We start from the raw sequence: 25,750 nt of genomic DNA, 5'->3' as shown, positions 1-25,750 counted from the left end.
GGCGCAGTTATAGATCCTTTCCCCTTTCCACTGCCCCAGGGTAGTTTTGGGCAGAATGTAACTCAGAGTTGGCATGATAAAAAAGATAGGAATGCTTATGGTGATAGGTGATAGGAAGAAATGTGGACAAGCAGTCAAGTTACAAGTAAGATAAATGTGTGCTCTCCCATGAAAGAAGGTAAAACATAGCAGTAGGATTTTCAAAGCCTAGTGCAATTTTGATGCCCAAGAAGACATGTAGATAATGCATGTAAAAGAAATGTTATTGAAAGGTTATGGATATCCTGAACTCTCTGGTGTTCCACACACAAATCCTAATCTTTACAAGATTGACCGGTCAAGTCAGGGTCTCGGCCTTAGAGAAACTGGGCCCAAGAAAGTTTATTGAGATAGAACTATAATAACAAGATAATGCTGCAGTTTTTAAACTAGATTGTGTAGTGGAGATCAAGCCATAGTTAAATTTCAGATATTAAGATATTAGAACTGAAATTTGAGAATTGGAGAGGCAGTGAGTCTAATTGAATATCAACCAGAGCACCTCAAATTGTCTCAGACCAAGTCATCATTGAGCTCCAGTTCATGGAAAGGGCAGTCATATATCTAGGGGCTTGTGGCTTTTAGCTCATGAGTTCTCTACTAAGAATATTCAGTATGAACTATGACCAGTGAACTAGTAAAATAGGAATAATTTCATGAGCTTTCCCTTTGTCTGTGTCATTTATCAATAATTACTGGATTTTTACTCTCATAGAAACGTGAAATGAAAAAGCCATCTAGGAAGTGTCTCTAAAGTTGTGTGAGAAGCCTATATGGAAGAAACCGAAACGGTTTTTCTCTGCCTTCCATTGTATCATTGCCCTAAGATATGGTTGAATTATACATAGTCTATGAGATACGATATTCCAGAATGTATATGCATCTGTATATGTGTGTATATGGGTTGCATCTACAATTGTATATGTGTGTATCTGGGTTGCATCTACAATTGTATCATTGTGCATCGTATGTGTGTGTATATGGGTTGTATCTACAATTGTATCATTGTGCATTGTGCATTGTTGCATTGTAGATACAACCCATATACACACATACACAGATATATGATACAATTGCATTTACAACTGCAACTACAATTGTATCATATACCTGTGTATGTGTGTATATGGGTTGTATCTACAGTTGTGTCATTGGCCTAAGATATGGTTGAAATATACATAGTCTATTGAGTTATGATATTCCAGAATGTATATCTGTATATATGTGTATATGGGTTGCATCTACAATTATGAGTAAAAAGAAGTAAAAATGGTTCTGCTAACTTAGAATAGTGCCTTATTATCCACAAAGAAGGATTTGAGAATAAGGGATCGTCAGCTTCATGTATCTTTTTAATACACAATTTGGTCTCTGCCCTGTAAGTTTCAAACAAAGTTCATATTGAAGCAATTACTGTAATTTGTTGCCATTCAGGAATAGCTCTGATTAATTTAATCTTAATGTTTATTGCAATTTTATTGTTTCAGCTTTGTGATAAAGTTGAAAGGTGTGCAAAAATGAAAACACACATTTTCTTCCCCAGATCAACCTTCAATCTAGCAAGGGATGTGACATAAAAAAATTAATTCTGATCACAATATGAAAGATGCCAGCACATTATACACCAAAAAAGAAATACTGAGGAAGCGGTATAGGCATCAAGCAAATGCATGTGCACACACACACACACACACACACACCCCAGAGGATGTCCACAACAAAAAGACAAAAAGTCCAGTTAAAAAATGGTCAAAGAACCTGAATAAACATTTCATCAAAGTATATACAAGTTGGCCAATATGCATATAAAAAGATGCTCAACATTGTTGGTCGTTAGCAAATGACTAATCATACATGAATCAAATCGTTTCACATCCACTAGGATGGCTATAATGAAGAAATGGCGAGAAAATAACTAGTGTTGGGAAGGATATGAAGAGCCTGAATCCCTTCTACCTTACTGATCCGAGTGTAAAATGGTACAGGTGCTGTGAAAATCAATTTGGCAGTTCCCCAAAACATTAAACATATAGTTACTGAATGACCTAGCAGTTTTATTTCCAGGCATATAGTCAAGAGAATTAAAATACATGTTTATACAAAAACAATGGAATGTTCATAGCAGCATTCATAACAGCCAAAACCTAAAAACATGCTGCATGTATATCAGCTGATAAATAGATGTTTTTTAGATGTAGTGTATTCATTACAATGGAATATGATTCCGCTGTAAGTGAAGTACTGATTCATGCGATAACGTGGAAGAACCTTGAAAACACAAAGCTAAGTGAGAGAAGCCAGACTCAAAGGAAACCTATTATGTGATTCCATGTACATGAAATGCCCGGAATAGGCAAATATTCAGACACAGAAAATAGATGAATGACAGCCAGAGGTTAGAAGGGAGAAAATACAGAGTGACTTTTTAATGGGTATAAGTTTTCTTTTCAGGTTGATGAAAGTATTATGGAATTCAATAGTGGTAATGATTATATAACATCATGAATATGCTAAATATTACTGCATTGTACACTTGGAAATTGTTAATGTAGTTAGTTTTATGTAGCATGAATTTTATCTCACTTAAAAATAGTGTGTCACAGGCTGGGCATGGTGGCTCACGCCTGTAATCCTAGTGCTTCGGGAGGCTGAGGCAGCCAGATCACCTGAGGTGAGGTGTCCAGGACCAGTCTGGCCAGCATGGTGAAACCCTGTCTCTACTAAAATTATAAAAATTAACCATTCCTGGTAGTAGGTGCCTGTAATCTCTGCTGCTTGGGAGGCTGCGGGAGGAGAATCGACTGAACCCAGGAGGCAGAAGTTTCAGTGAGCTGAGACTGTGCCATTGTACTCCAGCCTGGGCAAAAAGAGCAGAACACCATCTAAAGAAAAAAAAAAAAAATTACTATTTCACGTACATCCACAAACCCACAGAATTCCAATATAAAGAAAGGAAATTGTACATTCCAAGTGAAAGTACAATTCATAAACTATAGGTATTATGTATTCAATGGGCATGTATGAGAGTTTCTAGTAGGATGTTTCAAAAGTTCATTTGTAAATTAGTTTTCTGGAACTAGGATATATGTTGTGGTAGTCAAAATATAACTGACTCTTAGGAAAAGTCAAAATGAATTATATTCAAATGGTAGCAAACAATTGTCCATGCTCTGTTCCATGAAAGAAAACTGGAAAATCTACTTATTTTCTACATTTTAATTTCCAAGTTTTTTAAATTATTATTCAAAGGATTAAATATTTAGATGACTTTTCCACATTTGTTAGCTATTATTTCCTTCTAACTTTAAAATGCATTGTAATTTTGAGATTTCTCAATTAAAAATTATATTTCAGTGAGGATAGTGAGCATTATTTTAGTAGACTGGGTGAATATATGTTATCTTAATGTACTTAACTGTAATAATACTGATAATTCTTTTATGACATTATTTTATTAACTTAAAATTTTTGTTACCAATAATATAAAAGGTTTAAAAATAATAGTACTTTTGAAGAAAATAATTTATAATTCTTTTGATTAACATGTTTAAGCTTTGTTTCTTCCTTGAATTAAAGTAAGCTTTAATTTATGCATAACAAAACTGAAGTGTTAGTCATTATGCATATGGAAGGTAAATTATGTAACATAACTAAATTAAAGCTTACTTACTAAGGCTTTAATTACTAAAGGAACCTTTAATTTAGTTGTGTTATGTATATAGAGAAAATTCTCCTTAAAAAATATCTACAACATACTAAAATCTACAACTTCCCTCTAAATGGCTTCACCATTGAGGCTTAGCTACAGATTTTATTTTTCTTACCCAGCAGTATTGTTTTTATTTAATGCAGTGATCTTTTTGTTTCTTTGTAATTTCTTTTCCAATTAAATAGCCTCTCAAAAATGGCAAGAGACATTTTATGTTGGTTTTTAAATTTAGTTTCTGCTCACGCTTATTTGCATTTTAAGTGGCCTCTTTCTGGACTGGGCTACACACCACAGTATGTGCATATAAACGATTTGTGTGTTTTCTGGTTTTTTTTTATAGATTCTACAAAGAAATTAAAGGATGTTCTTGAAGAATTCCACGGTAATGGTGTGCTTGCAAAGTATAATCCTGAAGGGGTAAAACTTCTTTTTCTTTATATCAGTTTCATATATATGCTTAGAAAAGGATACTTCTTAATGAAAAATTCTTGGAAAAATGTATGTGTGTGTATGTATATGTACACATATACATTATATATGTATGATACAGATATATGTATGTGTATGTGTATGTGTGTGTGTATATATATCTATATGCTCACCATAAACCATTTGCCATATACCATGACCTAAACAAAATGAATTTTATAATGCAGTGGTATTCTAGAAGATACATTAAATGTTGTACTACATTTTTCATTGACATAACTCTACTATATTGTATGCTTCAAAGAATATGCATCATTTAAGTATAGTATTGGGTTCTTTTCCCAGAAGTCAGGAAATAGTATTGGACAAAAGAGAGAAAGGGTATGCCTGGCTTTCAGTCTATGACCCACAAATTTCAGCCCTCAAGGGATATTGGTTTAGGGGTAGGGAGTTACTCCTTTCAGGCAATTATTTCCTTGACCAAACAAGGATTTTGTGTTGCTTATACCTGGTCTGTCGCCTTAAGGAGCCAACTTGTACAAAAAGGGACGAATTTTTTAATCTTATATTTTACCTTTTACCAGTAAGTTTAAGATTTCTTAAAATTATTTTCTTATTAAAACTTTGCATGTCTTGTCAATTTCTTTTGAACACCATGCTTGAATGAATGTCTTTTCCTTCCTAATTATTTCTTAAATTACCTTCTATTTCATATTAGTTGAGAGATGTTACACTTTAAATGTTTGATCATTGTTACTGTTAGTTCATTTGTAGCTTGAGCAAGCACCATTTACATTGCTTTGGAGCAAAAAACGAATGTCTCTTCACAAAAGACCCTTTTGTCTGGATGTATTAACTAGATAGATTTGTTTGCTTACTAAAACGTGACCTGTTTTTGTTATTGTTTTGTTTCTGTATGCTTGCAAGAACACACTTCTTAGTTATCTTTTAATATTGTGCTTCCCAGGGATTTATAGAACTTAATTTTAGTTATCATAACCCTCAAGAGATTCAAATTGTTTTGAAATTTTCTATCTGTGTTTCTCATAGTTAGTTATTTTTCATGTCATATTTTCTTATTCTCTCTACATTCCGGTACATTAACTTTTAAAACTCTTTAGCCTAGAACTTACTCTTAAAAAATAAAATTAATATTTGTTGCCTATAAATGATAGAGAATATGAATACTATTTAAAACCATTCCCATTTTTCTCTATTAGAAAAAAAAATAGCTGTCTAAGCTACACTTCCCTCATATTTATTTTCCTAGGTGTCATAGAGGAGGAGAAAAAAAGTTAGCAGCTGAATTTATAGAACTGAGAATCTCAAAGTCTAAGAAAGAAGAGTTGAAAAAGTAAAGATGAATTATAACACTGAATTCCTACAACACAAAAATTGTAATTAATATTTATATTTATAGCAGTACCTGAAATCTGACATGCTTATCTAATCTATATACAGAGATAAAACCTGTTTTTTCTCCCTAATGATAGCTTCTGGCTACAAACTCAGTTAAGTGATCTTGTTTGCAAAGCAGCCTTTTTTCTTCAATTATTTCTTATTTATAGGACTCTCAAGACTTAGTGTTGCTGTTATATATTTCATGCGAATTACCAGTCACCATATGCTGCATCTATTAAGGTAGTTACTAGATTCATTATTAGACACACATATCACCCTTTTCAACAGTGTCATACATTTCATAATGTACAGATCTATTGTTGAAATGTGTCATTAAAATAATAAACAGTTGAAAAACAAAAAATTAGATCTCATTATAACCCAAGAACAATTCTTAATTAAGAGCTAAACCGCTTTGTGATCTTAATTAATTCTGATAAAGTTTTCCTTCAGAAGAAAATTTTAAGGTTTATATAATCATTTTAAAAGCTAGTATGTATCTTCTAAAAGCCAATCAAAAACTAATTGGGAATATTCAATGATGAGAAATAATTCTTTATACCCTTAAGTTTCTCTTCAATAGATGATCTTTCAATTTATAAAATATTACTTTTACAATATGACAGAATTCCTAATGTCAATTCACATGTGACGTTATCGGTCTCCATTGACTGGTCACCTTGACCCTAAAGTTGTTTGCACTGATGACAAGTTAAAGATGCTCAATTATGCAAGAAAAATTAGACAAGTGAGTAATCCAGCCTGAATTTGAAATGAATAATTATTCCATTTTCTCTAAAAGGAACTTGGCTTGTATATAAAATGTAATTTCAAGAGAATATCTGTTAAATTGCTTATCCTCCTATAATGTAAAGCTGTGTAAATGGTAGATGTACTATTTTGTTTATAATTCACTTGAATTACTGAAGTTTTAAAGTGCTGTAGATAAAAAGTTAACCCAAAAAGATGTGACCTGTTGCAGTCTATTTTAATAGAGAAAAAAATGTTATGGATAATGTATGAATGAATCATCTACTTTTCATAGGTATCTTTTAAAGATCGTTTGATAAGTATTCCTTGAAGAAATGAATAAGATTAATATAAACAATAGCCTTAAAGATGCTGCAGGAATGAAAACCTTTAAAAGGCCTTGAGATTCTCAAACTAAGAAAATTACGAAGTTGTTAAACTATTTTAAGAAAAGTGAAATGATGTTTCCAAGATTGACCAGCTAGCCCATGACAGTAACCACAACGAAAACCTTATTGACTAGAATCCCAGTTTAAGGCTAATGCCCTGTGCTCTCCACTTCATTGGCCAGATCGTAGGGGTAAAGAATGTCCTTTTAGGCCGGGTGCGGTGGCTCAAGCCTGTAATCCCAGCACTTTGGGAGGCCAAGGCGGCTGGATCACGAGGTCGAGAGATCGAGACCATCCTGGTCAACATGGTGAAACCCCGTCTCTACTAAAAATACAAAAATCAGCTGGGCATGGTGGCGCGTGCCTGTAATACCAGCTACTTAGGAGGCCGAGGCAGGAGAATTGCCTGAGCCCAGGAGGCAGAGGTTGCGGTGAGCCGAGATCGCACCATTGCACTCCAGCCTGGGTAACCAGAGCGAAACTCCGTCTCAAAAAAAAAAAAAAAAAAAAGAATGTCCTTTTAGATAGGAAGGAGAAAAGTTAGGGGAAGGCATGGGAAGACATTCCTTTTGTACTGAGTGTGGCACTTCCCACTACACATACATATTAATGGCCCATGCTGAACGAGGTAAGAGAGTCTTATTAGGGTTCACCTACTCTTGTGTAAATAATATAATGTTAAGAATATTATTACAGCTAGTTTGTAGCAGAGATCCAGTCTCCGTGAGAGAGTATTCACAGTAGAACATAGTCAGGCCAGTTTAGCATTGCACATTTATTTTCTTTTGGTCTTGGACTTCAAGTTCAATTCCAAATTGTTCAACTTACAGCTGAGAAATGGGAAGAAAGTGGCAGAAGTATTTATGAATATATTTTAATCTTTAAAAGTGTGGAGAGACGCTAGTTATGCTAATAGAAGGAAAGCTTAGGAATTTGAAATACATATTCAAAATCTAATATACCTTTATCTACATGGTTGCATTTCTACTAATCCTCTAAAAGATTTTAATTATACCATATGTGTTACATTATATTTAATGTGAAGAGTTTGCTTATTATACACAAAGATGGATCTAGTCATTGATTTTCAAATGTTAGTGTATCTCAGAATCAACCAGGTACACTAAAACATGGATTGCTGCCTGGCTCCCCTTCTCCTGCAGTTTTTGATTCAGTGTTTTTGGGGTGGAGGCTCAAGAATTTGCATATCTGTCAGTTTCCCAGCTTCTGTTGCTGCCACTGTTTCAAAACCACATTTTGAGACCTATGGATCTAGGGTATGTTTGAAAATCAACCTGTAAACTTGAACTTTTAGCTAAATTATCAGAGATATGAGATAATGAGTATAAATTATCTTACATTAACACATGTATTCTTTCTTTCCTTGCATGCACAGAAACAAGACATTCTTAACCAAGTAAGACATTTTCTTTTCTATTAAAGTCTGTCTTTTCTTTTTTCTAATATGATTTATAAATTTCTCATCCATATCACTGAACTATACTTCTGTACCAATAAGATTTCTATAGTGTACAAGATTGCCTGTAATACTCATAAGGTGTAATTGAGTTGGATGTAACAACATTTTTAAATCGTTTTAATCAGTCAAAAGATTTGGTACCTTTAATAGGAGCTGGTACCTTAATAGACAAAAAGGGTCTCAAGTGCGACCTTCAGTTTTGTAGACTCTGTAATTTATTTTCTAATTTCACCAAGATATATTAGGCTGTGCTGTTATAATTTATTTAGTAAAAGTCTTAATTTATTAATTTACAAGGGGAAATTTAAAAATTGCATTTAAAATGCAGTGATAAGGCCTTCTTTTGCTTTGTTTTGTTTTGTCTACAGTGCTGTGATAGAAACTGTGGGGAAAATATAACCAAAAAATTGTTGATTTTGCCCTCCTGGGAAGATTATTCAATCTGTTGCTTCAGCCACTATCCCTGAAAATCTGTTTTGTAAACCAAGTTTTAAGTCAGTAGTTCAGTTGGGTACACAAAATTACAACACATTTTCAGGTGCTCTAAATGGATATTTTTCATCACAGTAGAGTAGCTATATTAGTAGCCTTCACCACTTCAGACATGTTTCTGATTAAAATGCGTGAGTTGTCTAAAACTATAATATTGTTTCCTTTGGGCAGTCTTGCATATGTACTAGCTTCTTATCCTTAAGTTGTTTGATAGTTTTAATGACAACAGCCACTAGAATTTTATGTCCGACACACAAACTACAATTATAACATCTGAACGATACCAGTGGATTGTAATGTACAGGTCCTATGTATTACAATCTCCTATAATGAGTCACTGCTAACACGGCAACTCATTGGCTTTGGCAACATTTACTAATTACATCCTCCATTTCAGAGGATGGCCTTTTCCTGATTTCATCTCTGACTTTTCTGGAAAATTGTTTCCCCAAATATGGACAACATGGGCTTTATGATCCTTAAGAGGCTATCCCTTGGAGTAAATGATTATTTTCAAGAACTTCTGCATTTTCAGGACTTGGCTATTAAATGGTTTTTACTGAGCACCCAACAAATGCACCCTTTTGCACAGCCTGCATCCTTACTAGAGGCTGTCTGAAACTCATGTCAAAATAAGCTCTAGATTTTTTAGGGGTCAGTAGAATGAGTTTTGTCCTTCCTTTTCCTTGCCCAGTCTTTGTTCCATGTGTAATGGCTTAGCAGGCAAGCAATTGCAGTTTCAGAATAGAAAGACTTGACAAAACTGAGGGTAGTCAATGGGGGAAGGAATGGAAAGCCTGCACATGTTAATGCTCTATGTGTGCTATCAGCGTTCTCTGAGTGTAGAATTTTCTCCATATATATTTCTTGCCAGTAGATGTTGCTTGGACCAAGGCTGAGTTACACTTACATAGCTCCACATGGGCTTGCTTTATTTTTGCACTTGATACTCTGTATTGTAGTTTCCCTTAATGTGTATACCCTTTACCGTCAGACAATATGCTTTATCCCTTAATAAGGAACCAGGGGATTCAAAACCTACCTTTTGTAGTGCTGCTGCCTAAAGTAATATTTTAAATATCTTTAACAAAGATAATGACACTGATATAATTATTAACAATGATATAAAATCCTTTTTACTGTAAGCTATAATTATCCTTCTAAAACCAAATTCAACCTTTTCATGATGGAAAGCATAAGTAAGGTATAGGAGAGAAGATATGGTTGGAGTCTGACTGAACTGAGTTCATGTTATTGGGCCTTGGACAAGTTTTCTATCTTCAATTTGTTCACCTATAAAATGAAAAGAGTATCGGCTTTATTGGACTGTTAAAAGGGTTAGATTCTAAAGTATGTGTACAATGAATAGTTCTGTGTCTTGCACAGAACAGGTGTTCCGTTAACGTTTAGAGACAGTGACTGTGGTCACACTTTAGTGACCAATGTGATTTCATAGAAAAGTTCCAGAGCACATGTCAAAGATGAGAGTGAGCCTGTTGGAAACATACCACCAACAAATTCTGTTTCCTTCATTTTCTCAGGACCTCGTTTTCTCATTTTAAATCGAGGAACTATAACTCTGATGTCGTTTGCACTCAAAAATAATGTCCTTCCACCCTGTGGTAAGAGTAGGGGACATGACATGTAATTTGCTTCTTCTGCCAAGCCTGGCCACACTCCTGAGTGCTGTCCTGGTAGCAGAGCTATTGTCTTTTGTGTTACTCCCTTCCTACAACTGCATGGTGCTAGGACAGTTAGTTAGCAAGGAACAGAAGTAGCATGTTAACCAGTATTTCTGCTTCTCTTCACCATTATTATCAATATAGTTTCAGTGATGTTCCTCTTCTTATAAAATCTACCTACAACTATAAAATACAATTATATCAGTTGTGATCAACTGCTATCTTTACAAACAAGTTTTGAAATCAAATATAAATATGTTTGGGAAATAAATATACAATTAACTCTGCTTAGTTTCATAATAAAAGCCAACTTTGAACAGCGGTGTTTTAAATTCACATTGTAGGTTTGTTCTTTAATTTTTAAAATAACCCTTGCTAAACAATTGACATAAAAATTATAAACTACGTTAATGAAAATATAATGCTGGGGTTTTTAGGTGATCTTTTTGTACTTTTTCAAGTATAAGTTAAAACCAACATTACTCTGTCAAATCTAAATTTTATTTTTAGGGTTTATCTGTTGCTATTATTATTTTTCATCATTACAAATAGCTTTTTTGGCCAAGCGTGGTGGCTCACACCTGTAATCCCAGCACTTGGGGATGCCAAGGCAGGCAGATCACTTGAGGGTTGGGAGTTAAGACCAGTCTGGCCAACACAGTGAAACATCATCTCTGCTAAAAATACAAAAATTAGCTGGGTGTGGTGGTGGTTGCCCATAATCCCAGATACTTGGGAGGCTGAAGCAGGAGAATCACTTGAACCCTAGAGGTGGAGGTTGCAGTGAGCTGAGATCACACCATTGCACTCTAGCTTGGGCAACAGAATGAGACTGTCTGAAAAAAAAAAATAGAAATAACTTTTTCGAGCAAAGGAGCACTGCAGGGTGCTAAAGTAATACAAATCTAGACATTTTGGTAAAAAGACCTAGAATGTCTAAGAATTTTAATTTTTATAGGTTAAAGATATCATATTTTTAGGTGAATAGGTTGAATTCCCAATTTAGAACAATATCTCCGGTAGCAATGTGGGCCGTGGCTTGGGTAGAAGAGAAGACTACAGATGAGTTATGGGAGAAGTACAATCAAGTAAGAACACCGACATGGCAATGGGCATCAGAATGAAGATGGGGGGTGGGCGTATTTGAACACATTTCATATGTACAACCGAAAGTCACAGGTTATATTTTGAATGTCAAAGGGTACATAAACAGTTACAGTCAACACAGGGTTTTCAAGAGTGGGCAGCTGAATAATCATACCTTTACTTTTAATTGTTATACCTTATTTGTGTATATCTTTTTTTTTGAAATGACACGCCAGTAAAATAAAAAAAAAATGCATCTAATACTGATAAACCAGTGGCAAATTACCTTGTTCCATATTGCAAAATCTGTCTATAAAATTATAATGCATATTGAAGTTAGAAATATGTATGTCTTCAGTGTCAATTAGAGGCTTTTGGTGTTGGGCAATTCAGTGAACTTTTCTGAGCCTCAGTTTCTTTGTCTATAGGTATTGTGATGATTAAATGATAGCATACATGTAACATACTTAGTGCAGTTCCTGAAACATACTAATAATTGGAAGGTGTTGCATAATGAGGACCTATAATGTAAAAGACTATGTCTTACGCTTAGTGATGCAAAGTCGTGTTGGATCATATAGCCCTTCAGGAAAGAGAAGTTTTGCATAGAATCTGCCTGCCCATATGTGTGCATTATGAGCCCCACCTGTGGAGAGTTTCTTTACAAGTGAACATACAAGTAAGGACTAATTAAAAATCTTATTAATTGAAATGATATATACAAAGGTGTTCAAGACATTTTTATTGGGTTTTGTTTTTCAAGGAGAAAATAATGTTAGAGGAGTTATGTGTATGTTTCGGTAACACTCAATCCTGTCCTAGTGACAACACTGAAAACTGTCTGGTGTGACAAGACAGTGTCACAGTAGACTAAAATAGGTTTTAGCTAAAGTATAAAACAGTTAGCTATAGATCCTTGATTACAAGACATATTAAAAATCGTAGTAAAAATATTCTGCTTAAAATTTTTCCAATCCATGATTTGCATTTTGTAATTACTAGAATGTAGTAGCATTTTCTCTCTTGCCATTTCCTATTTTTTACTAAAAAAATGCATTTCTGATTGTCTTTCTACTGAGTCTTCATAAATTCTATTCTTAGGTCGCTAGAGTTAATGGATTATGAGCTTCTGAAGTGGTAAAATATTTTCCATTTGCCAAAACTAATTTAAAAATTAAAATTCAAGGTTTTCACACTTTGTACTCTTTCTATTCAAAGGAAGTATTTACAAGACAGCTTTAGGGGACTATCAAGGAACTCTCTGAAATTTGAAGTAATGAATAGTCAATTGCAGTGCAAGTAAGCATAAGTCAGTTGCAGTGCAAGATAAGCAAATGCAATATTTAAAATAGAAATTTTTCTAAATAAATTTTAATATAAAAAATTATATTTTGAAATCTCAGAAAAATTGCCATGTTGCATATTTAATAAATATGCTTTGGCTCAGTGGCCTTGATATCAATTTTTTAATTTAATGTAAGTAATGATATAAATTAGAATCCAGAATAGAAATGGAAACTGTAAAACAAACAAACAAACAACTCTGCTTAATTTAAATTTTTATCTATCTAATTTCATCAGAGCTCTTTGCCCAGGAGGCACATAGTATTTTACAAATATAGGTACTCAGTCAACATTTTTTGATTAGATAAAGCAATTTCTTTGACGTTTCAAACAGTTACTTTATCTATAATAGTTGCAGATTTAGGTATCATTTTTGTGTTTTAGGTGTCATTTATTAATTAGTGGTGAGTACAAGCCAGTTAGAAGAACATAAAAACTGACCATTGGCTATCTTTTGTCTGATACAAAAAGTATTTTTATAGTCACATAGTTCTGTTAAAATATGAGTCAGATCATGGAATTTTCTACTAAAAACTCGATTCATGTTAAAGCCATAACTCTCTTTTGATAAACTGATACCCTGTGCAGGCTTCCCTCGTCCACACATCGCCACAGCTTGAGTCTTTGACCTTGTCTCCTGCCATTCTAGTCCTTCATTCCTGTTCTAGTTTCCTGCTCCTTCTCACTGGTCCTATATAAATTTCTATAGAATAGGGACATCCTTATACCTCAGAGCCATTGCGCTAGCTGTCTTCTCTGCCTGAAATGTGCTTTCTTCAAATAGGTGCAAAGCTGTCTCCCTCATCACCATTAAATCTTTACTCAAGGAATAGCTTCTCATTTCTTGATCATTAGATTTAAGAAACTGCAAGCACATTCCCCCAGAAGTCTTTTCTCTTCTTTATTTTTTATGACACTTAATATAATTAGACATTGTAGATTTAGAACATTAATGTTGCTGTTTTCTTATTCCCTTCATTAGAAGATAAGCTCCCCCATGGAAAGAAATTTGTGTGTTCTAGTATCAGCTTTACCTCAACACCTAGAACAGGTACAGAGTAGGTACTCCTGAATATGAGAAAAACCACAACCAAAAACTACCCAAAGAAATTAATGATAGCATGATGACATTTATTTTCATTCACTTGGAATCTGCTTGGATGAATACTAGTGTCTTTTCTTTAGTATTAACAGGGATTTAAAAACAAAGCATCCAGATGGTTAGAAATAATAATGAAAGGCATATAGAAATGTGCTTTGAATCTGTGCCAATTTGGCAGCAACATCTGAGCAGCTCCCTCAGTCAGTATTCTTTAAAAATTCTCTGTTATCTCCCTAAATAGTCTCTGGCTGCTCCTTGAAGAAAAAAAATGAAAAAGCAGTTTTTAAAATTTTGAACATTTGTGTGTGTGTGTGTGTGTGTGTGTGTGTGTGTGCGTGGATATGGGTTGATGTGTTTGAACCTACTGCAATTCAATTTTTGAACAGTCATTCAGTTAAGTCTGACTGAAATTTTATCATTAATGGCTTCATTGATATGCATATAAATGATCTCATTGTATTTAAAGGTCACAGTCTTCGAAAAGCAATTCTAAGGCTGTTACATGACAGCAGTAGAAACTCTGATGCCTAAATTTGGAAATTTTCTTGTAAGTCATGATCTAAGGAAAATGTATAGATGAGGACATCATCCATTTATCAGAAATGTCTAATAGTGTGGACAACATCAAATTATAGGAGATATTTGAAAAGATTTTACTAACAGGAGAAGAAAGGGGATGGGTTAACCAGGAAACACACTGAAGAAAAATTTCTCAATGAATTGAAAGCTCTGAGTTAGAAAATTAAAAAAAAAAAATAGCAAGTCATGATGGCACAAGCCTGTGGTCTCAGATACTTGGGAGACTGAGGTGGAAGGATTGCTTGAGCTCGTGAGATTGAGGCTGTAGTGAACTATGACTGGTCCACTGCACTCCATTTTGACCTTGTCTCAGAAAAAAAAAAAAAAAAAGAGGTTTCGGTTTTACCACATTGTAAGTCCTGTCTAATGCCAGAAAATGTGAGATAAATTAATTTTGCTCCGAAGAACACAGTGAAGAAGTTTGAGAAAAAAATTTACATTGTCAGTAAAACTTCAGCAATAAATAATATGATGTCAACTTATAGACATAGTTTAAGAACTAAGGAAATTTTTATTTCATTCTTATATCTATAATAGACTTTTATTTTTCAAAATAAGATACATATTTTTTGAATAGTTGCCTTATGAAAATGGTAATTTGTCACTGTTGTCTGACACAGAACAATTATAGCAAAGTATTTGCGACACACAAAATCTGAAGTTTTTATTCAGAAAGATGCAATGAACCTTATAGTTTTCTGTACCCGGAAAAAGGCAAATTGGCTGGGCAGGGTGGCTCACACCTGTAATCCCAGTATTTTGGGAGCCTAAGGCAGGTGGATCACCTGAGGTTAGGAGTTCATGACCAGCCTGGTCAGTATGGTGAAACTTTGTCACTACTAAAAATGCAAAAATTAGCTGGGTATGGTGGTGAGCACCTGTTATGTTAGCTGTTAAGGAGGCTGAGACAGAAGAATCGCTTGAATCCAGGAGGCAGAAGTTGCAGTGAGCCAAGTTCATGCCATTGCACTCCAGTGTCAGGAAGAAGAGTAAGACTGTGTCAACAAAAAGGGGGTGGAAATTGAGATAACTTAAAATACATCTAAGCTTAAGACAGTGCTTCCTTTAACTTATTCCTTTTATTTATATTTTATGTGCCCAAGGGTAGGTTAAGTGTTTTACATCAATTTTTATTACATTGAAACAACTCTGAATGATTCTTTTTTTCATATATGGAGTCTTGCTCTGTCACCCAGGTTAGCGTGCAGTGGTGTGATCTTGACTCACTGCAGCCTCTGCCTCCCAGGTTCAAGTAAGTCTGTCTCAGCGTCCTGAGTAGCTGAAACAACAGACACATGCCACCATGCCTGGCTAATTTTTTTTTTTTTATTTTAATAGAGATGGTTTTGCCATGTTGGCTAGACTGGTCTTGAACTCCTGACCTCAGGTAATTTCTGCCTGGCTCGGCCTCCCAAAGTGCCAGGTGTGAGTCACTGTGCCCAGCCTGAATGATTTATTTCATCTACCACTTTATATAGAGGGAATTAAGGCTCAGAGCTGTAAGAAAATAAAACAGTATTTTGCTTCCTGAGCAAGAGAGAACTGTAGTTTAGAAATTTCAGAAAGTCTTCCTGAGAGCTGAAAAAAGAAGAGTAAAGGAGAATTGTATTGCTTATAAGGAGAAATGCTAGTAATGTAGAATTTTTTGCTCCTTAGTTCAGCTAAATCCAGGTTCTTGTCTCATGACCAGGAAAAATTAAGCATGTGGACACGTTGAAGGCTGAGGAGGGCAGAATTTATTATGTGAAAGGAAAGTACTCAGAAAAGAGAAGGGTTCTGCCCACAGGTTTTCACCTCACAAATTGAATACCAGGCCACCACACATGAGCTGAAGAGGCCAGGCTCTTCCCTGCATAAAGCACAAATTTCTGGTGGCTCTGCTCCATCTTTCCATTGCACATCCAGGCCCTTAGTCTGTGCCACTCCACGTTGATTTATTTCCCTGCTGAGCATATGTTAATAGACAGAATTTTTCTCTGTGGCCATGTTTAAGCAAGTGCCCTGTGCACAACGTCCTGGGCAGGTCAGAGGTTCTCCAGCGACCCTCCCTTATCTGCCTAGACATTTGTGTGCCTCATACCTGTGTCATTGTCCCTAAGAGGTACACAAGAGGCACTGCCATTAGAATAGGGAAGAAGACTGATCTTAACTACTTCCTGCTGACAGGGGGCGCTGTTTAGGAAAGCTGGCAGTCAGAACACTCTCAAAGGCATGTTTAAGAGTCTCTGTTAAAAGAAGCCATGTCGGCCGGGCGCGGTGGCTCAAGCCTATAATCCCAGCACTTCGGGAGGCCGAGGCGGGTGGATCACGAGGTCGAGAGATCGAGACCATCCTGGTCAACATGTGAAACCCCGTCTCTACTAAAAATACAAAAAAAAACTAGCTGGGCGTGGTGGCACGTGCCTGTAATCCCAGCTACTTAGGAGGCTGAGGCAGGAGAATTGCCTGAACCCGGAGGCGGAGGTTGCGGTGAGCCGAGATCAGGCCATTGCACTCCAGCCTGGGTAACAAGAGCGAAACTCCGTCTCAAAAAAAAAAAAAAAAAAAAAAAAAAGAAGCCATGTCTGAGGCTCTGGTTGCATGAGCACCTGGAGTTTGATTCGTTGAAGGTAAGAAGAGACGGACAGATTATTAGAAGACATATATTAAAACCCAACAAAGAGGGATGGGTAAGGGCAGCTTAAAAATCCCAAGGCTACCAGCATGCTCAGTTAACTGGTGGCTATAATTATGCCTGCTAAGATTTGTTTGCATGGGGCTTGGCTTTGTTTAGCTTCGTTTATCTTATTTTCCCAAAGGAACCTCTGGGTTATGGAACCCTATTTACTACTATCTCCTGGCAGGATTTGCAGGATAATTGCTTAGAATTAAAATATTGATCCAGATTATTACATTACCCATGACTGTTGTTTATTCTGAGTTATAGCCAGAGATTGCTGGACGGTTCACAGGAATAAGTAGGTTAATCTAAAATGTAGACCAAAAAAAAATTGAAAACAACTAATAAGACTAGAATTTCATGACAAATGTGTGATAACTTTTGAAACATAATTTTTCTCTCCTCAGTCCTCATTTTTGTTAAAAACAAATCATGATGGAACTGACTTGTTTGCAATATAGACTTCAGTTTTATACTTGACCTGTTTGCATAAAATGCAGGAAGAATAATTATTTTTGCATAGGCTTTTAAAATTGGTTTTGATGGAGTTCTGTTCCATTAAGAATGTCAGATAGGACTTTGTAAAGCCCAGCCCAGCCATGGATTAGTATCCTCAGATACCTATGAATTGGGTAAATTCCTCTCTTCTTGAAGTTCCTAGAATATAGAGTTCTTGGGCTTATTAGAAAGTGACAATTCTTTACTCATCACAGGTTAGCAACCCTGTACAGGAACTGTGTAGACAAGGCATGAGGCCAGTTTTCCAAGGGGCTTTTATTAGCTTTGCAAGTTGAGCTTGATTCCCTAAAGGAAAGCATACCTCTCTAGTCAAAGTCCTGGTAAAATAACCAGTTTCTCCATTTGTGTTCTCTTGCAAAAGAAAATGAATTCTTATTGCACTGATGCAAATAAACACATTTGCCATAAGTTAAGAATATTCACAGATAGTTTCTAAATTCTAGAGAAACCAGGCAGAGAGAAAAATGTATACTTCCATTTTTGTTCACAGGAGTATACCTTACTCAATAATTATAGACTGTAAGTAGTTCAAAATAAAAGTTTTATTGACTCAGAATAGCAGAACAAGTATCAGCAATATTTCAAGCAAAAGGTTAAAAAAAAAGATTACTTCAGTTTTTTATTAGTGCATTCCATTCAGTTAACTCTTGTTCTGCTTGATATTCATGAACATTTCAGCTCCTCATGAGTCCTGTATATTTTTCCTTTATTTCAATGTTACAATCTCCAAAGTTATCAGAAACTTGAATGAGAACACCTGTCAAAGTTCTATGTCTGATTATAAACCATCTTTTGAAGATGATCAAGAGAAGACAATACTTGTCTGCGAATAACATAATGACCAGGGTAGCTACAGTCAGAAATGTGATGGACAAAATGTGGTTATCTCTGTGGTTGACAATAACTTAACATAACAACCTTAATTGTGATAGATAATATATGCTCAACATTAGAATTTAGAAATCCCATACAATTTTGGAATATATATTTACATTACTCACTAAAATATAGCCAGAAGAAAATAAAACATCATTTTGGCAATCCCATGTACCTAACCATGTTAAATAATACTGTTTAGCTCTCTTCTTCTGGCTGCTCTAGGGACCTTCTGTAGCATCCAAAGTTAGGGGTCAGAAAAGACAACGGTGAAGCTGAAATTTGATTTTGGGAAGTCTGTTAAGTGTTACAGGATTAAAACGCTTGATATTATGAAATACAATCACAGATTACCATAAGTTCGTTATTTTGTTAAAATGATGACTCAAAAAATTTTAAAACAGGGCAAAAACCTTTGCTCATTAAGAGAGAGGACTTAGCTTTCCAAAAATTTGTCTCCTGTCTTTGCTTTCTTTTCCTCAGCAGTCCATTCATGAGGAAAATGAAAAATCTTTCATTATCCTTTATTGTTACGTAAAAATCTTGTACAAGGAAAAGAGCCCAATTTTACCCTTAAATCTGTTTACCATTAACCCCAATATTCTAAAGAAACCTTATAGATAATTCTACCCAATCTTAACCAGTTTGACCATGAGGTAAAATTCTTAAAAACTTTTTTTAACCCATTACACATTTTGCTAAAGAGCAAATTAGTGCCTTAAGGAAACCTTGTTGTGCTTTTATGTCATTGTTCAATTTACAGGACAAAATCATGTAATCCTTTGAATTTAGTCAATATTCATACACAGAATTTCTCGTGCAATATTAAATTTAGAAAACTTCCACAATTTGTTTAAACCTTTCATTTTATCTTATCTAATTTAAAACAATCGTTTAACCCTAGGCAGAAATTTACTTACATTTCCATGCCTTCATATAATCTTTTACCGAAAACACTTTTACTGTTCTTACACACCTTGAATGTAAATCTCTTTTTAGTGGTCTCAGTTACATTTTATAATGGTAACTCTTAGGAATTTTTAACTTTAATATAAAAACTGGTCAGTTCTTTTGATTATGCACTAGGCAACATAAAGTTTGATTCCTTCCAGGCTGTTTAAGGGCTTGGTTAATTCTGTATGTCCTAAGAACTTACCAAGTTGTAAAGCAGGCAACTCAAACAGTTCTCAAAGCCCAAAGAAGCAGTTTACAATCTTCAAGCATTTAACAAATCTAGTATCTAACTATTTACATTCTAACGATATTTGAATTTTACCAGTAATCTTTAAGACTTTTTCTCAAAGATTAAAGCTGTATGAATTGAACTAAAAGGTATTACAGCTTTTATTTTCCCTGAAAAACATATTTGATATAAGTACTTATTTTTATTTAGGCCAATTAATTAGAGTGCTTTTATATAAACATCATACACCCAACACACATAGAACTACACAGCCAGACAGAAGATCCAGTAGTTGTTAAGATTTTTCATTTGCCAATCTCCTAACTGGATAATTGTCCTCAGTGGGGAGCCATCCAGAAACAGGGGTAACAATACCTAATAAGCAGATATTGGTGGAAGACAAAACCAGATTTTGAAAGAGATCTATCTGCCGCTAATTACTGGGGTTCCATGAGGAAAACAGGGGTTTCTCCAAGAATGGAATACATTATATCTTTTCTGTTTTTCCCAAGAAGTCAAAAACCATTAGAAATTATCTTGGGGTCCCTCATGAGTACATTAAGAGTGTAAGACAAAATAGAGAAAGGCGATTCAGTTGACTGGGGGAAAAAGAATTTTTTTCAGAAAAACAAGATCCACTACGAGAAAAACATAAAGGCCTTTTAAAAATACCTATAGCTTGGATATCCACTTTTAAGTAAGCTGAGTGTTCTTTAAGAAAATCCTTTTAAATCCCTTGTTACCTAACTTTAGCCATGCCAAATGTCCAGTATTTCTGGTTTTTGAACTTTACCAAAAGTGACCTCACAGCTGAAACCAACAAGTCTCAAAATGTTATGCTTTAACTGTGAGTGTATAAGGTATTTTCAAAGGGGCGGTAAGCAGTTTTTACAAAACCTAGAACCTTTAAAGTAGCTCAGAGAAAGGAAGATTTACAAAAGGACACTAGAAATTACAAAGGGAGCGGAAGAGAATCAGCAAATGGTAAAAGTGACACAGATACTTACCAGAAACTACTCATTCCCTAAGCCAGCATTGAACACAGGCCGCCATTGTGAAAAATGGTGGAGACAAAAACAGATCACCCTTCCAAGGGCATGAAACCAGGTGGTGGCCTGCGGCATGGTTTGTTATTGGGCAGCTTGCCGGGCTGACTTGATTAGTGCTTATGGTGTCCTGGGTCCTTGTCTCATCCGAAGGTACTCCTCTTTGTGACAGAACCGTATGGAAAGACATGCAGAGTACACCAGATTGGCTATAGCTTGAGACCAACCTCACAAATCCTTTCTCATTAATCAAAGCTTTACAGAGAATATAAACTGTGATCCTTATCGTTCCTTTTACTGGTTTGCACAGGGAGAGGGATGCCAAAAGTCTGACTGTTAAACAATATTTTACCCCTTTGCTGACACGTCATGCTTCCGGGTTCCCCTCCCCTGAGCTCAATTATAAGCCAACCAGTTTAAGGTTTGGGAAACTAACTTTTTAGTCTGAAGGATGCATCTGAGAGGAGTGTCCTATAGTGTGGAGACACAATTACTCATCTGTGAAGAGAGGACCAAGGGAGAAAAAGAAGGCATTTTTTTCAAAGGAGCCTTAGGACTCAGGATGCAGCAGTAAGGGGCCAAACTGAAGACGAATGGCTACTCATCTAGAAAGAGGGGAGCAAGGCATCCCTGGTTCCTTTCTCTTCCTAGCAAATGCCTGCGGTATGAGAAAGAGAAGGAAAAAGCTTCCCCTTTCCTTCTTTCACCCTTATATCCCTGAGTCCTGGTGACCATGACAGGGTGCCACCAGTGGGTATCAATGTGGCTTTCACTCATGTTAACAGGACAGCCTAGGGTGTGGAATTACCTACAGTTCCCCCACACACTGCCTTTCCCCTGCTATAAGTAGCCTTTGAGTTCCCTAAAACTCATTGATGCCATGGATACTTGCATGACCTCAATCCATGAAGCAGAGGTTTGGCTTAATCTGCAGGAATTAGTTACGCTTATCTGTGGTGTGTGCCTTTTAACTACCATTGTTTTCTGCTTTGGATCCCTGAGATCCAGTTTTCTTTCCTAGGGCTTCAACCCAAAGCTTAGAGTTGAATTTGGACAAAAGAATTACCTCCCTATCATAAGCCAGATGTTCAGGTGAAGCTCTAAAATTGGGTCCTCTCAAACAAGGGAGGTAAAACGGTGTCTTGTGAATTGGAGTCCTGACCTAATAAAACAGCCTTCAAGAAAAATCCTCTGGCACTGAGAAGCCCCCTGTACTCACAGGGGTGTGTTATTAGGTTGTTGCAAAAGCAATTGTGGTCCCCTCCAATCTTGGTAATAGCAAAAACTGCAGCTACCTTCACACCAATACATTAACTCCTGATCTGGTGGACAGAAGAAAAAAACCAAAAGAACACCAAAAATCCAGTTTCAGCATAGGGCAGTGAAATGCCAGGGGAAGAAACCTCTTCTTTTTATGCAAATGGCTTTCTCCAACAGGGAGAGAAACTTTTCATTGCTGTCCACTGAGCTGGACCTCATGGCCAGGGGAGGGGAAGTAGATGGATGTATGGATGTGTGCCAGGGAACACTCGCCAGCTGGCTGCACACCTCAAGATTGCCCTGGGGCCCAGGCAGCACCTGTGGCTCAGTCCCACCCTGAATGGCTTTTGGAGGCTGAATGTACATGCAGCAGTCACAACCATGTGCTCCAGCAGGGAGTGATCAGGGGGTGGGGGCAGAGAGCCACTGCTTGCCTGTTTTCCTTATGTGACAGCTGTTGGGGTTGGGGGTGGAACACCCTTGATATTGTAAAAAAAAAAAAAAAGATTGGTAACATTACAGTCCTGAAAAAAAGAAGAAAAATGCCGTAGCAAAGACTGGGTTAGACTGTGGCCAGCATTCCCAAACCTGAAAGCAATGGAGGGGATGCAGTTTCCTCTGCCTTCAGAAAAAGGCTGAGGACTGGAAGGCCCAGAAATGAAAGTGAAAGAGATTTGGGGTTCACCTTTTACTCACCCTTCCTCATGGCCCCATATAGGCTACAAAATGATGCAGGAATTTTTGCTCCTTAGTTCAGCGAAATCCGGGTACTTGTCGCACCACCAGGAAATATTAAGCATGTGGACACATTGTAGGGTGAAGAGGGTGGAATTTATTAAGAGAAAAGGAAGCTCTTGGCAAAGAGAGGAGCACTGCATGCAGGTTTCCACCTCGCAAGTTGAATACCAGGCCACCATGCATGAGCTGAAGAAGCCAGGATTCTCCCCGACTTAAGGGATGAATTTCCGGTGGCTCCACCCCATTTTTCCAGTGTACACGTGGGCCCTTAGTCGGAGCCACTCCACACTGATTTCTTTCTCTTACTGAGCATGTGTGAAGGGACAGAATTTTTCACCATGGGCATGTTTAGACAGGCCTCCTGTGCATAATAACCTGGGCAGATATGAGGCGCTTTCGAATCTTCCCTTATCTGACTAGATATTTGTCCGTGTCCTGCCTCCATCATTAGATATTAATGTTCGTTTTTCCTTTTGGTTGGCTATTTTTCTAGCTTTCATCATTAAATTGCAGGTGGCGATTTTAATGAGCTTCTATATGGGTTCTGAAAGGTTGTATAAAGGGCACACGCTTAGGATTTGGCAGATTTTTCCTTTAAAAGAGCAGATAAATTCCTTGTCCCGTATCAGTCAGGTGGTGAGTGGAGGTATTGGAATTTTAAATACAATTGTTTTATTCTGGACTCTTTTGTGTTTGTTTGTTTCTCATGTTACCAAGTTAAAATCTTGGCGTGAAAGAGCTGTTTTAAGGTACAATTATGTTCCAAAAGTAGATCCAGAGAAAAGCTTTCAGCAATTTCTAGTCCTTTGCTTCTTCTAGAAGTTCACACTTTTTTTTTTTTTTACCAGCTTTTAAAACAGCAACAAGGACAACAAGGAACCATGCATGTCTTGTTAAATGCATATGAAAACACGTGAAGTGATGTGGCTTTGAGGCTTCTTCTTCAAATATTACTTGGAATGACGAATTTTTAAAACGGAGATTCTTTACACAAAAATTTAATTACCTACAGTGCTTACTATGTGCCAGATGTCATTTTGATGCTTTAAAAATAGTAAATAATACGTTTCTCCTAACAAATCAAGAAGTAGCTACTATTATTCTCATTTTATAGATGAAGAATAATAATTTAAGGCACGAAAAGCTTAAATTGTTCATAGCCACACAGCTTGTGTTGGCTTCAAGAGTTGATCCAGGTAGTCTGACTTCAAAGACTGTGCTGCCTATCGTCTGTTATATTGCTATACAAAATGCTGACTATGGAAGACCTAGGAACAGAAGGAAGTTAACATAAGTAACTTTGCTTCTAACCACCATGATTATGAATATTTTCATCCCACTGATTTCCTGCAACTTCGCAATAAAATCAACTCCTGGTTCCTCACGGGCCTTCATACAAGTTGATCATTAGCTATCCATGTGGGTCACTCACCCAAATGCATGTGGAACACTTGACTTTACTAGGCTGTCTCTAAGGGGCATTCTTAGTAAGAATATGTGCTCCTGTTTAAAGAAACTTTATTTGGATCCAGTGTCTGACTGTTGGCCTAATTGCCATGTCTTGAAATGTTGGCTGCATTCCTTGTAGCGAATTGCTTTTTTGGAAGGACTTCTCCTATGTGAGGCTATTCTTAACACGTTTTATATTATTCGGAGTTTTCAGTTATGTAGTTCACACTGCTAGTAGAATTGACAATATTCTGTGGTGATGGTGGTGATTTATTTAATATGGAAGAAAATGAAGTCTTTTTACTGCCACCAAAATAAATATCTGAGGTGTTCTTGAATGAATCAATAAGCAAAATGAACCTAAATTAAAAAATTAGATTAAGGTACAGGCAGAGTCTTGGAACTATTAATAAATAAAGTTTGGGTTTCATTGTTTTATTACCTGAAATTACATTAAGTAAAAAAAGCAAACATCATACGCAAACTTAATTGGCACATGATCAAATCTGTAAAACATTACTGTCTCTCATGATTTTCCTGAATAGCGTATTTAATTTTAGGTTTGTCACAAATAACACGATAGTAAATGTGGTCATGCTCCATATATTTCCCCCAGTATTATTACATAGGAAGAACAAACTTTCTATTCCAAAATTAATTTTATTCTTACCTGCCAGGAATTTGAGAAAAAAAAAAAAAAAAAAAAAAAAAAAAACAAAAAACCAAGAGCATCAGCCACCCAAATTTCCTCCTTGCTCTATTTTTAGTTGCATCTCAGCACATTAAACTGGGTGAAAATATTGCCCTTCAAGAGCTCCTTATAAGGCTCATCCCTTGCGCTCTCTTGATCTGACGTATGTGGCTTTATTCCAGCCACCTGTCTGTAGGTCTTCCAGTCCTTTCAAATGCCCTGCTGGATAGAACCCAAGACCACTCCACTGGCCTTCTTCTCCGTGTGGTCTACATCTGTTTCCCAGAAAATACTCAGGCACCATTGTTCTCGCAGTCACAAGGAGTTTTGGCTAACTTAAAATAGTACCATTTTCTTGCCTTTGTCCCCAGAGTACCCATATGCTTGTCCTCAGTTTCCCTGGCAGGAGTCAGTTTCTGGCCTACTGTCTTCATCTGCAAGGAGAAACCAAGTTCTTCACTGTGGCTCCTGTGAAACGCACTAATTAAGTGTAAGGTTGGAAGTTGTCTTCCATCACAATTTCCCCTAATGGGTATGGAGATCCTCAACACCACCACAGTTCTCTCCATATAATCATTTATATAGTTCTACAGTGAGTATCAGAGTAAGATCTTAAAATATGTTTCTTTGGAAAGCATGCATATGAAGTTTTAGAAGGTTGTATCAATTGAGCTTGACATTTAGTTGAAATGTTAAGGTTAATCTCTTTTTACATTGTCAAAAGCAGTAATCACCATTAGTGACAAGCAAAAAAGATGGAAAATTCCTTTCTCTCTGAGTGCCTGCTGTGTGCATGTGTATGACTCTGTATTGGCTCGTTCACATTGATAGCCTGATTTAATCACTG

At 36.2% G+C, this 25,750-nt stretch overlaps 1 protein-coding gene across 13 annotated transcripts in view; it reads left to right on the top strand.

Moving 5' to 3' along the window:
* Positions 1–25,750, top strand: part of DGKB (diacylglycerol kinase beta) — an 814,277-nt gene that overhangs the window by 225,064 nt on the left and 563,463 nt on the right. For 7 of the 13 annotated variants that reach the window (XM_074379542.1, XM_010349326.3, XM_074379539.1 and 4 more), the window contains 2 exons: positions 4,089–4,165; positions 8,114–8,134. The exons of 1 other annotated variant lie outside the window; for it this stretch is intronic. In XM_074379542.1, the coding sequence (XP_074235643.1) occupies positions 4,089–4,165; positions 8,114–8,134 (98 nt within the window). The remainder of the gene's footprint in view (positions 1–4,088; positions 4,166–8,113; positions 8,135–25,750) is intronic. 5 more of the 13 variants (XM_074379543.1, XM_074379541.1, XM_074379540.1 and 2 more) reach the window with 3 other exon arrangements.

Source organism: Saimiri boliviensis, chromosome 10, assembly GCF_048565385.1.
Source record: "Saimiri boliviensis isolate mSaiBol1 chromosome 10, mSaiBol1.pri, whole genome shotgun sequence".
Lineage (NCBI taxonomy): Eukaryota > Metazoa > Chordata > Mammalia > Primates > Cebidae > Saimiri > Saimiri boliviensis.
This window is presented reverse-complemented; position numbering and strand designations above follow the sequence as displayed.